The 12,938-nt window shown below is 40.1% G+C and overlaps 1 protein-coding gene across 4 annotated transcripts in view; it reads left to right on the top strand.

The window, feature by feature from the left end:
• The window catches only part of LOC137168421 (meiosis inhibitor protein 1-like), a 61,157-nt gene that overhangs the window by 21,521 nt on the left and 26,698 nt on the right, over positions 1-12,938 (top strand). For all 4 annotated transcript variants that reach the window (XR_010924279.1, XM_067570997.1, XM_067570996.1 and 1 more), the window contains 9 exons: positions 289-408; positions 1,712-1,811; positions 3,687-3,821; positions 4,380-4,494; positions 6,106-6,197; positions 6,597-6,744; positions 7,177-7,288; positions 10,393-10,453; positions 11,135-11,232. Coding sequence is in view for 3 of the 4 variants with exons in the window: in XM_067570997.1 (XP_067427098.1) it covers positions 289-408; positions 1,712-1,811; positions 3,687-3,821; positions 4,380-4,494; positions 6,106-6,197; positions 6,597-6,744; positions 7,177-7,288; positions 10,393-10,453; positions 11,135-11,232 (981 nt within the window). In the remaining variant the exon portion in view is untranslated. The remainder of the gene's footprint in view (positions 1-288; positions 409-1,711; positions 1,812-3,686; positions 3,822-4,379; positions 4,495-6,105; positions 6,198-6,596; positions 6,745-7,176; positions 7,289-10,392; positions 10,454-11,134; positions 11,233-12,938) is intronic.

Genomic DNA, 12,938 nt, shown 5'->3' with positions numbered 1-12,938 from the left:
GCTGCTGTAATGATTATAATTGTGTTATTCTCTCACCCCAGAATTTCAGAATGTTATCGTGCTTTCTACAAAGAAAAAGTGTATTACCATAAATTCATATGCAAAATTTGCATGGGACTATAAATTTAACACCCCCTTTTACAAGTGGTATGATGGTGATGTAGAGACACTGTTCCCTGTTTTCTCTTGCGTTACTCCTCACATTACTGCACATTTTGTGTCCTCAGTTTGTGCTGTATTTATTTGGCTTCTCACACAAGTTCTCTCCATCTCTCTCTTCCCTTATAGAGTTTCTGTTTGACCGTCTGGCCAGTAGTAGTAGTGAAGTGCTGCTGTGGTCCGTCTACAGCTGTTTGATATTACTGACTGAAGACCCACTGTTCTTCTCCCAGTGTCACTCTGTCTATGGTGAGAGAGCACAGACATGAATGTTAGTGTGTGTTTTCTGTCTGTTTGTGAAGGTGTCACTGTTCTTATTTGGGTTTCACAGTATGTTGGTCAACAAATCTGAAAATAATTGCTTAAAAATGTCTCAAGTGGTCATTAGTGACAACTGGTGTCCATGGAAAGACAGGAAAGTGACAGCTTACACAGAAAAGTCTACATTGTGTAATTTATCTGACAGAGATAGATCCAAAAAAGTATTGTCCTAACAAGCGTCAAGAGTTTCTCAAAACAAAAGAAGAACAGCAACACCACATGTCATACACACCATAGCAACAGTACTTATGATTCCTGCTATGTTAGCAGTAAAGTCTCACTGGTGAAATGGTCTTGACCGTAGGTTAAACTGAGGAGAGCAAACTTAGACAATTGATAACAGTTGGAGCACAACCTCTCTTTCAGCCTGTGGTAGATTTTTGTGGTATTCTATAAGCATGACACACTCTTAGCTGTCCTGATATAGAAACAATAGACTCAATTGAGGAAATAGAGCAGTGGCAGTGAAGTAGTTTGCCTCTGCCTCATAATTAGTTGCGGTTTTTAGACCTTTGCATCCGCTCCAAGTATCAACTAGAGAAACTAGAGGAACAGGAGTAACTACAGTACACTGTGTTGTTTCAACATGACACATAGTGGTTTTATAATGTAAGAAAAAATCTGACAATATATTGAACACATCGCCAAAAATGTAAATATTGTGCATCCCTAATGAATGTTAATGAATCTCGTTTGGACACACAGATGTGTATGTGTTTGTGTATGACTTTGGTTTGTGTCATTACAGTCGATGATGTATTTGAGTTCCCATTGTCTGTGGCTTCCTTTAATCCCGCAGCACTTCAACTCCGCCTTAAAGGGACGGTTTGAAGAACACTTGCAGCACAAATTTAATTTACCAGTACACAGGATATCTGGCGTAACCACTGCTTGTACTATTATTGATTTAGTTTATTATAAACATCAGATCACTACAACAGATTCTGTGTAGCAGTAAATTAGAAAGATGTACCACTGCCACTTTTTGTTTGACATGGATGATTGTTTGTGTGCGTGCTTTGCCTGTGTATTACATTTATGAGCATGTCTCTCATTTTAATGCAGGAAGTCTCTGTAGCCTGTAGTGTAATAGATGTCAAAGCACTGTCATAACTCTGGCAATGAGTAAGATTAAACCAATTTGTGCTTTGTAGTCTTTCTGTCCGCTCATGTGCAATCTTGATCCAAGTGTTTCTTTTAAGCAGCACGTGTGTGTTTGTGTGTGTGTTAGGTATTGAGTCCCTGGTGCGTAGTCTGAAGGAGGCTCTGCAGCTGACCAACCTGAATGTGCCGAAACAAGGTCTGCTGCTCCTCACTGAGATACTGGAGAGGTGAGACTGCTCTGTACTGTTGTTTTTTTTTTAAGCTGTCCAAATACCAAAATGATTCCACTGCACTTGATGTTCAGCTCCCTACAAAACTCACTACACCTCAGCTTCTGTACACTTCTAACACAGCACTGTCACATCTCAGGAGAGACGACACAGCTGCAGCAAATACAAGTAGTTATGGTTTGATGAAGGTGTTCCACTTAGATGCAGCTCCTTGTAGTTGTTGCTGTTTTCCATGATGTCATTCCCACCAAAAAGCCCTGTTAGAAGTAAATGCAAGTATTGTTACAGCTACATATATGAAAGGGTCAGTTCAACTAACTCACAAAAAGATAGTTGAGAGTTCATTTATTGAGGTTTTGAGATACTGCTGCTGGAAATCATTAAAAGATGACATACAAAACAAGTCTTTTGAGATACACTGTCCTGGTTACTCTTCACAGTTAATATATTTTATTTGACAATGATTTCAGCTGAAGAAACAGTTCATTAATGTATCATCACTTTATACTGTTGCTCCCTGAACGATATACTGATCATGCGATAGCTTCGAGTTATGCTACAGGTCAGTGGTTTATCAGCGTTCAAATGTTTGTTAAACCAGCCACTTAATCATTGCCTGAAATCTATTCCGGCTTTTAAAACCTTCCAGTTAATCATGTGAATGTGATGAATTCATTTCATTACTGGCTTCTTTGTATTTTGTGGCATTTGAGAGGTTATAACATCATAAGTGCAACACAACCTTCTCAGCGTAGCTTGTAGTCGTGAAGCTTATGCATGTAATATCTACAAAACCACACACACAATTATGACTGATTTTCTACACCACTTTATCACTTTATGTTTGAACATGTACCGAACATCATGTTCAACCTCAGCTACAACACGGAGGAGAGTCGTCCCGTAAAACATTTAATACGGTGCACTGGAAAGAGTAATTAGATCTGAATTAACTGTCTGCTGGCTCGCAGATGAGTTTATATCACGAGCCAGTAAAACACTGTCATATTTCTGCAAGGTTGACATAATTTTAATGAAATGTTCAGCTGGTTACATGGCAATGATACAAGAGATAAGAGATTTCAAATGGTGAGGGAAATGTGTCCTTGACGCTGAGTGGAACAGTAAAAATGTAGCCAGACCAGAGCTCTTAAAGTGCTGAAAAAGCTAAAGCGCGCTTGTGACAAAGGACCGGAGGAATCCAATTTGGTCATTGACGTGTGTGAGTGGGTGCATATGCATGTTTGTGGTTGTTTTTGTGTGTGTTGGTGTCCTTGATTGGTGTGTGACTGAGTTAGTGTGCACCTTATGTGCATGTATGTGATATTTAAGATGTTCTATGCGACTACTGTTGTGTCAACAGCGAGCCAGTTGTTGTGGTGCTGCATGGACCAGAGACAAACTCTGGTGATCTTTCGTCAATAGGTCAGCACTATTTGTTTATTATGTGTCCCTGCCCTGAAAGAGAGAAAATAAGTGTGTTTGTGTAGGTGAATGAGACAGAGGGAAGACAGGTTCATTGCGACTCAGCAAACAGTCACTGCTGGTATCGGCACTGCAAGCCAAAGGATGATAGATAGATCAGCCAAAATAAGAGACTGTCAGCTTTTTGATGGGCCTTTATTGACATCCATTTTAAAAACCCATATCAGCAAAAAATCCTGAAAGGCTGTCTTGATAATTAATTATTTGCTTACAACAGTGATTCCAGAAGAATTTATCAGAGATGTCTATTTCCTCCGTCTGATCTGCTAGCCGCTAGGCTACAATTCAGCAGTGGCATTTATTTATCTGTGAGCAAACGCACTGTAAGTTTTTGGGGATGTGGCGGTGGTGCTGTGTGTGTGTGTGTGTGTGTATGTGTGTGTGTAGGCAGCCTCCAAGCGTGCGTCTGTTCCCCAGTGGTCCAGGGTTTGTGGCAGTTTCAGAGGCTGTAGTAGCTGGAATTTCCTCCTCCTGTCTGCTGGTAGCCACACAGGCTGCCAACGCTGCCTCTGCCCTGCTCAGGTATACACAAACACATGTGTCAAGGACACTTGCACAGCCATATCATATCATAGTTTTTGTCTTTGTCTTGTGTTGGATCAGCAGAGTCCTTCCAGATATGTTAGTGATGAAAGACTATTTTAGAAGTTGAACATTTACACAGATCAGTTACACGCAGTCACTGAAACGCTTACACCCATCATCGAATGAACACACATGCACAGTACATGTAGACAACCCACATATGTATGCACGTACACCTGCATGATGTCACAGCTAAATAGTAAACACATAAACACAGACAAGACTCAGAGATGCATAGTCTTACCCCTAGATAAATGTATGTAGGTATTTTTTCAAGGACATTTATAAGCCACCCTCAGGCAAATCTATACCACATGTTGCACTCACTCTGTAACACACACACACAGATGTGCACACACTCTCACAGAAATGCACTATATGTACCTCTATGCTTCTTGCCTTTCTCTTCCTTTCACCCCTCTCTCTCCACCTATTAATTTACTGTCAGGTATTTCTTTTGTTTTACCTACTTCTTCTTCTCGCTGAATTCTCCAGACAGAACCACCAGTCCATACCAGTCCAGTACAGGGAGATACAAGGACTGGTGGAGGCCATCACTAACAGATTGTCTGAGCTGCCTCTACCCTCCCCTGCTCATCGGCGAAGCTCTGTGAGTTGGTTTTGCTTCATGTTTTATCCATAAATGCAAAATAAAGGTATATGATACAAAATTCATCTGATTCATCTGATGAAGAAGAGAACTGTCTGTGCCGCCTTCTCTTGTAGCGATTCCCCAGAGACTTTTTTGTGTGGTTATCAGTGCCTTTAGAAACGACACTGACATATCTGCCTTTGATGTTGTCTGGCGACGTGTCACACAATACATACATGATTGACATGTTCGATCAAAGGGAATTCATCTTTTTCTTTTTTTTTTCATACTGTAGCTGTCTGTTATAGCTGCCTTTTGTTTTTTTGGGATTTCTGTCTGAAACTGGAGCATCACACCTGTGGCAGTGATGCAACTGTCATCAAGATATATCTGGCTGGCGTGTGTCCAAGTTCCAACTTAAACAATAAATTTACTTTAATCACACTGGTGCACAACATAAAGATTCATACCAGGTGTTGATGGGACTTATAAGGTCACTGAAGAAGCACAGAGGGATTTCAGGTAATAATATTGGCACGTCATCGGTATTATTCGGCCGATAAAGGCTTTAAATGTAATATCGGCATCGGCCTGAACATTTCTGCCTATATGACTCTCTCTCCTCCGCCACCTGGTTATGCTTCCCACTGCGGACTGTTTCACCGTGACATTCCCGGTGTTTCCTCCGCAGGCTCAACTTCACTCAGCTGCTCGACAGACCCGCTGCTTCTTCCCAATTTAACCTGAATAACAAACCGGGGGTAGCGGAGCGTTAGCCGCAGCATGGGCTCTGCAAGCCTCAGCGCTCTGTGTGGATCCAACCGGAGCGCTGACCCCCAGTTTGTTATTTGGGTTAAAGTGGGAAGAAGCAGTGGGGAAGGTGAGCGAAGTGGAGCCCGGGGAGGAAGCACCAGGACCGTCGGGGTGAAACAATTCGCAGAGGAGCTGCTGTGTTCAGCTGCACAGATAAGAAACACCTCGACTGACAGGATGTATCACTCTGTATGAAAAAACTTTTCTTCTTCTTTTTGGTTTATATCGGTGGTCGGCAACCAGCGTTTTAGGTGCGTTAATGCCACCTTCTGCTCTGGAGTGTGGAACAGAGATTAAATGCTACACATTAATCCTGTCTGTCTAATAAACTCAAAGAAAACTACTGCTTGACCCACTTGGCAGGTTCATTAAAGTTTTAATGCTAAGCTCATGAACTCCAGTCTTCCTGGAGTTCTTCCTTCATATATTGTTTTTTCTTGATTATGCTTAGTACAATCTATGATTGCATGTGTAATAGTCTCCTCAGCCAGGTGGAAAAAATGTGTGTATATTGTTATCAGCAATCGGCCAAAATGAATTTGAAAATATCAGCATATCGGATATCGGCAAAAAAAATCCAATATCGTGCATCCCCAATTTCAGGCTTTTTCAGGGTTGTTCTTAATGGAGAAGTATCATAGTTTTAGATGAATCTGTAATAATTAGGAAATCTGTTTGGTTGATGTGCTTTGAAGGGATGATTATGTTCTCTCAGATGATCAGATTTGCTCGTCTCTTGCTCCACCTCTCTTCACTCCTCTCTTCTCTCATTCTGCGTCTTTTATTTATTCCCCATCTTTCTCTGTTATGCTCCAGGGCAGTCTAAAGAGGTCAGCTCCCAGCAGCCAGGCTTCCAGGTCCAGAGGATTTCTGCTCCAGGCCCTGGTCTGTTTTCAGGGTGTCTGCAGGTCAGCACATTGTCAAGTCACATGTTCAGGGAGTTAAATGGGATCACTGGGACAGTTAAAGAGTCAATCAACTCACTCACTAATATACAGACAAAATGTTCAGTCTTGGGTTTGTTCAGTGTTTGGTAAAAATATCCCTCTTACCAACTTATTTAACGAGTTACGTATCTTAACTGAGATGGCTGGTATGTCTTAAAGTTTTGTTTCCTCATATCAATTAGATAAAAAATTTACTTGTTTCAAAAAGAGATTCAGGCCACCAGAAGAAGAGTTATAGTCAAACCCTGGGTATACATGTGTACTTGTATTTCTTATGTGTCTCTTCTTTATGTCATTTTTGCATTTGTGTGTGTGTGTGTGTGTGTGTGTTTGTGCATGTGTGTGTATTGTGTCTCCAAGGCTGGCTGAGGACTGTGCGTCAGAGCCTGTTCTGAAGGAGAACACGTTCACAGCTCCGTCTAAACACAACCATGCTCAAGACTCACTGGAGTCTCTGTGTCGATGTCTGCTTCACTGCTGCGACTCCGTCTGGATACCCACTGTCATTGTGAGAGCTGGACGCACGCACACGCGCACCCACTCATTCACACTCACTCACACACACACATCTGTTTAACCATCTCATCTCAACCTTCTATCTCGCTGTCACACATACTTGTAACCTAACACTTGAGAAAATAATAATTCTTCACTCCTGTTTTCCACAAAGTAGGTCAGAATGATTACCGCACTCTTTCTGGCGGTTCTTCTAAATTACTATATTAATAACCACAGCCACACAGTCTCTGCCTTCATTAGTTTTGTGTACACATGGACATTTGAGCCTATCGATCAGCACCTCTGATGTAGTGCTGCTGAATGTTTTTTATGTTACATTTTTCTGAAGTATGTTCTATTCAATCAGACAAGAAAAAATTGTTTACAGTTTGTGTTTTGGTTATTTGTCTGTGATTTGCTGTGTGTGTGTTTGTGTGTGTAGAGGATGTGTGAATGTGCACCAAATCCTCAGATATTGCAGTTATTCTACTCCATCCTGTCCTCCCAGTTTACCCTCCTTCCATCTCTCATGCCTGTCTTTGCAAAAAAGCTAGGTGAGTAGGGTGACACGGTAAAATCTTTAGTCAAGAGTGATTTCATTTTTATTTCAGAATCATAAATTCCATCCTCTTGCAGTGTGTGGATTTCCTGTTTGCACTGACACACGCTGCGGGTCTGGGTGTGGCGATCTTATGTCTGTTCTGCCTGTTCAGCAGAATAGCCGTTCAGCTTGACTAGTGCAGTAGCAGACGACTCTCCTCTCTGTTATCTAGAGGACCTCTAAACAAGACAGGTTTATGGCCTATGAGAAAAATGTTATAAACTCTCTGGTGTGTAACTACAACAGACTCTGTTATCATGTGATATAATAAAACTAATGCAAAGTTGGATTAAATAATGAAATACATTACTGATAACGGAGAAATATATTTTCATTTCATATCAATATCAAGTTACTTGAGGAATATTTTAAAAGTATTATATTGATGTTAGAAGTAACATACAAGAATATAAAGCATGTTGAAAATTCACTAAAACCAACAAAGATTTGTTTCAAATACTGACATGGATATTATAGGAATATTATAAAGGACTTTAAATGATGAAGTAAACGATCTAGTGCCCTGGATTAAAAAAAAAACTCTCTACTGAGTAATATAATGCATCTCCTGCTATATAACCCAATTTGGTCATTGACGTGTGTGAGTGGGTTATATTTGGCATAATCAATAAAGTTTACATTTAGGCTTTTTTATGCACAGAGAATTGGAATTTGGTAAATAAGCCACTTAATGAAACAAGATAATAAGACTTTGTAGTGGACACATTTCCCTATTTTAAGATGATGGACCATGTGTTTCTCCTCTGATTTTTGTCAAGAGTTGTATGTAAGTAGTTTTGGCTGGACTGCAACAGGGGGGCCAGCCTTATAACCGTGAATGTCTGTGACTGACTGACTCATTGCTGAGTGATGATGTTACACCATTGTTCAGCCAAATGCCACTAAAAACCCACGTTTCAAATTAAAGTCACTGGCTGCGTCTGAAATTCCATACTAACATGCTATTAAGTACACTAAAACAGTATGTGAGATTTTTTAGTGTGTCTGAAACCTTAGTATGAAACCAATAATACGTGAATTGCATATTGTTTATGGGGAAATATTACAGTATGCAAGAACAAGGACATTGTGCCACCATAAATATCCCACAATGCAATGCAGTAGTGATGACAACAACAACATAACAGACAATGGTGGACAGTGACCGAAGCGTAATGTCAATAACGCTTCAATTTAAGTGTAAGTAAAGGTTCTGCTTTGCACAGGTTACTTTGGTTTGCACAGGCTACCACGGTTACACGCCTCCAACCAGCAAGGAGGCTCTCAGGAAGTGATGTGATAAAACATACTACTGTTTATTCACACAAAAGTATGTTGAACAATAGTACACACATTGAGAGATTTCAGATGCAGTGCCAGTGAAACATTTGAGCGCTGTACAGTTACAAGAGGGATTTCAATAAAGTCCTTTGCATTTGATTGGACCGCTAAAAAGGGCCCGGGACAAGTTTAGCGCGATATGCAGCTTCAGAGAGAAACAGAATTGAACAGACTGTTGGCTCCACATACACCCAAACCTGTTGTTTGAGCAGTAAGACGAGGGAGAGATGAACTCAACCACATTGTTCTGGAAAGTTTTTGCCTACTCATATCCGAACACACATCTCTTCCCACCTCTCTCCATGTTGCTCTGTTAGCCGCTACAGCCCACAAACAGTCAAGTGTGGTTTTACGTGATGGTTGCAGTTCGCTTGTCGCCCAAAGTCACATTTGATTGGATTAATTTTGTAAATTCCCCTGAGTTCAAGATGAATCATCAAACACTTGAAACTGTTTCACAGAAAGAGGAAAGACTAAAAGTGCTCAAAAATGATGATATGGCATATAATTGGCATATAACAAGAGATAACTGAAAAGTTAACACAGCAACACAGGATTAGAAGTGAGAAAATGTATTTTTCATTTCACTGGGTCTTTAAAAGCCCTCTTGCATTTCATACATGGTTCAGCCATATACTAGGTTTTGACCTAGTCCAGTTTTTGTTTGTTGGCCAATGGACCTCAGTGGTGGACTGAAATTTCACATTTAATTTCATTATCACGTAACAGATTGTGTTATCCTCTGAACCACTGAACCTTTCTGTTTCTATAGGAAGGTAATGTTTATAAAACTACAATCCATATTTTATGCAGTTTTAAGATTATCCCAGAAACATTAATGCCAAAAGTTCCTGCTCTCATCAAAGATATGGCTACATGTCTGAATGTTAACTTGATGAAATTTCATATCACTTAGGGAAGAAACTAAGCAATCTGTCCAAAGCTGGCACTCCACATGATGTGCCTCAAATGTTGACAGGAAACATGTTGCCTTGGGCATCTACACAAGCCAGTAGGTGGCATTAAAAAGAAAAGTAATAATAATACATAATGTTTATGCTGCAAGCAGTTAACAAAACAGAACAGTCATCTGCAGATATAGATGAACAGTGCCTTGGCATAGCTCCACAAGTAGTGAGTGAACTTCTTTCTAATAAGTCAGGGGTGCAGCACTAAAACAGCCAAGACATTAAGTACAGTACAATTTTACATAATATCTTTTTTTTTTCCATAGAATTACAAAATGACTGCTGTTCCATTACTTCCACTGTTGACAAATGATGAGCTTCCCCCCCGATCCTTCAGAGTTTTTGGATAGTGTGTGCTGAGAATATAGCTCGGAAAAGAAGAGGAAGAATAGGAGTAGCATAATGATGACAAGTGTCAAATTCATCTCTTCTCCATCCTTTTCTTCCTTTTACGTTTAAACCATTGAATTGTTGAACCCCTGCAGCTTTTATGCCCTTATTCTTCAGCGTGTTAGCTGCTCTTTCTCTTTTAGTCCTAGAACTAGTCATTTATGTGCCTTTTTTTTAATTTTCAGCTGTTCAGTCATAGAATTTGTCTCACTGTGTATGTCACTTATCATTTACTTTGTAACATTTGTTTTGAAAAGTTTTATATAAATAGTGTTTTTAATACCATTCATCTCCTCTTCCTCATTTCTTGCTGACTCATTCTTCCTTTATTCTGCTTTTTACCTCCTCTTCCCTCCAGCATCGTCTGGTTTCTACAGGATGGCTCTGGAACACAAAGGGCTCCTCTGTGCGGGAAACAGGTACACTGTAACAAGATAACCTGAGGACGTGCACACAGACCCACACATAGCTACTGTATTAACAAAGCACTGCTGTTTAAAAGCTCTGTCTGTGTGTGTGTGTGTGTGTGTGTGTGTGTGTGTGTGTGTGTGTGTGTGTGTGTGTGTGTGTGTGTTAAACCATGGTGGCTCAGAAAGTTGAGTTCTTATTATCGTTCTCTGTCGGAGCACATTGAACAATGAGGCAGATAACAGACTGAGGCGTCTGTCATTTCTGAGTCACTCTGTCTATTTTTTTTTTCAATAAGCCAGTCTTCTCAGCAGTGTGTCTGTTTCAGAACATCGGATCTGCAGCTTCAAAGCTTACTGTATGTGTGGGTGTGTGTGTGCTACTGTGGTCATAAATGTTGTTGACTCTGTAGACTTTAAGCCCCCCTGCTCTGAGTGGTAATGAAACTCAACTATGGCGTGTCTGTTTCATTTCTGAAAGGACTAAGTCAAAGCACATCCTGTCCTGTGTCTCACAGTTCACTCTTCACTGCATTGACCGTGTGTTATGTGTGTCTCAGGTGTTCTTTTATTTCTTTTTTTTTTATTCTTGTATTTGTTTCACTCCCTGCTCTCTTTTCCACTGCCTGTTCTTTGTTTTAATGTTTATTTTCTCTGACTCTTGTCTGTTTTTGTCCCTCTTACTTCTTTCAGGAACCCAAATCTAAATGCATCTTGCTGCGGTTTTCTACAGAAACTCAGTATGTGTCTGCTCTCCCAGTCAAGCCCTGCCTCTGGCTCCTACCAACATGGTATGCAAATGTTTAGATACACTTGCCCTACACACAGAGGTACGTGCTACGTGCACCGCCACTAAAAACCCTGTTGTTCCTGTCAGCTTCCACGCAATGATGTCATGCTACCAGTTATGCCGTTGCGGTGTTGAATGGAACCGATGCTGTTTAAGATGTGTTGGTTTTGTGTAAAGGAGGTCAGGTCAGGTCATTTGTGCAAATAATTTCTTTCCAATAGCTAAAATATAACCCTACAAATTAGTTCTGTCCAAGTATTTTATTATTAATTTTAGTGTCCTTTGAAAAGCGTCCACTTTTATCTCTAAAACACCTCATAAATACCTGCGAGGACACTTTTCTGTTTGTCATTGATGATGTCATTAATATATATGAGTTTGGTTGGAGATTTTGATTATTGTGTATTGAAATACAACTGGATTTAATGTTACGTGCATAGAGTGTGTCACCTGGCTATATTGAATGGATAAATGTAGGCAATATTTAACAAACCAAATCAAGTTGACTTTATGTGACATACTATATAGTTAGTATTTATTTAATGCATCAAACAAAACTGAGAGTCTGTGGAGAAATCTGATTTGTACTTTTTTTCTAGAATCGCTTGCATAGACAGAATTACATTGAACAAAATAAGAACTTCAAAGTTACGTTTTTGTTTTTGTTCAGTTTCTCTGTGTTGCATGCCCTCTCTCTCTCTCTCTCTCTCTCTCTCTCTCTCTCTCTCTCTCTCTCTCTCTCTCTCTCTCTCTCTCTCTCTCTCTCTCTCTCTCTCTCTCTCTCTCTCTCTCTCTCGCACCCACTAAGGCGCACTCCCTCTGTCTGTCTTCTCTCTTTATGTTGACTTCAAATGTCAACATTAAACAAGATTCCCATCCTTAATAGAGATGCCTGTTCTCAGTGTCTCACTCTGTTCAGAAGGAGGATCTGACACATTCAATAAACTGATGATACCATTTTTAAAAAGTGTTTACAAGGTCACGAAACTGTAGCTCCGGGCTCTTATGGTAGTAACATGGCCAGATGTGTGTGCTGTAAACATGTTGAATGTGTGAAATGGCTGTTTGCTTTGTGTGTGTGTGTGTGTGTGTGTGTGTGTTTGAAAGAACTGATGCAAAGCATCTGAAATGCCACTACACAGTGACAATGATAACAGGGTACTTCCTATAAACAGAGCGTTGCTTCTGATTATGTAAGACTGAAGTAAATTATATTAAAGAAAAGTAACTTCAGTGAAAAACAAATGCTAAAATCCAGTGCTTTTCCCTTTCCACGTCACTGTGACATCCTCGAAAATGAAGAGTAAAAAAAGAAAACATTTTATGGGAAACGGCAGTTGTCCCCTGGAGGCATGTTGTGACATTGAGACCAGAGTTGAGTAAAGTATTTCTTTGAGGTAATGAGATGTAAGAGTTGTACGAGCAAGCTGTGTGTGTATTTGTTTGTGTGTGTTTGTTGCTGTGAATAATGAGTACTGCAGAGCTAGACTCCTGTTTGTTCCTCTTTCTGCCTGTCAACATCTTGTTTCCTTTCATCACCCTTATCTCTTTCAGTTTCATTTTCAGCCTCTTGCTTTCTTTCTCTTTTTTTTCTTTGCTCTCATCTTGAATTTTACCTATTTTATGTTATTTTTCATGTCAAGAAAAGTTCATTTTTATCTTTATTTATAAAGTTTAACCATCTTGTTCTGTACACCCCTCAGTCAG

This window comes from Thunnus thynnus, chromosome 17 (genome assembly GCF_963924715.1).
Source record: "Thunnus thynnus chromosome 17, fThuThy2.1, whole genome shotgun sequence".
Classification (NCBI taxonomy): Eukaryota; Metazoa; Chordata; class Actinopteri; order Scombriformes; family Scombridae; genus Thunnus; species Thunnus thynnus.
This window is presented reverse-complemented; position numbering and strand designations above follow the sequence as displayed.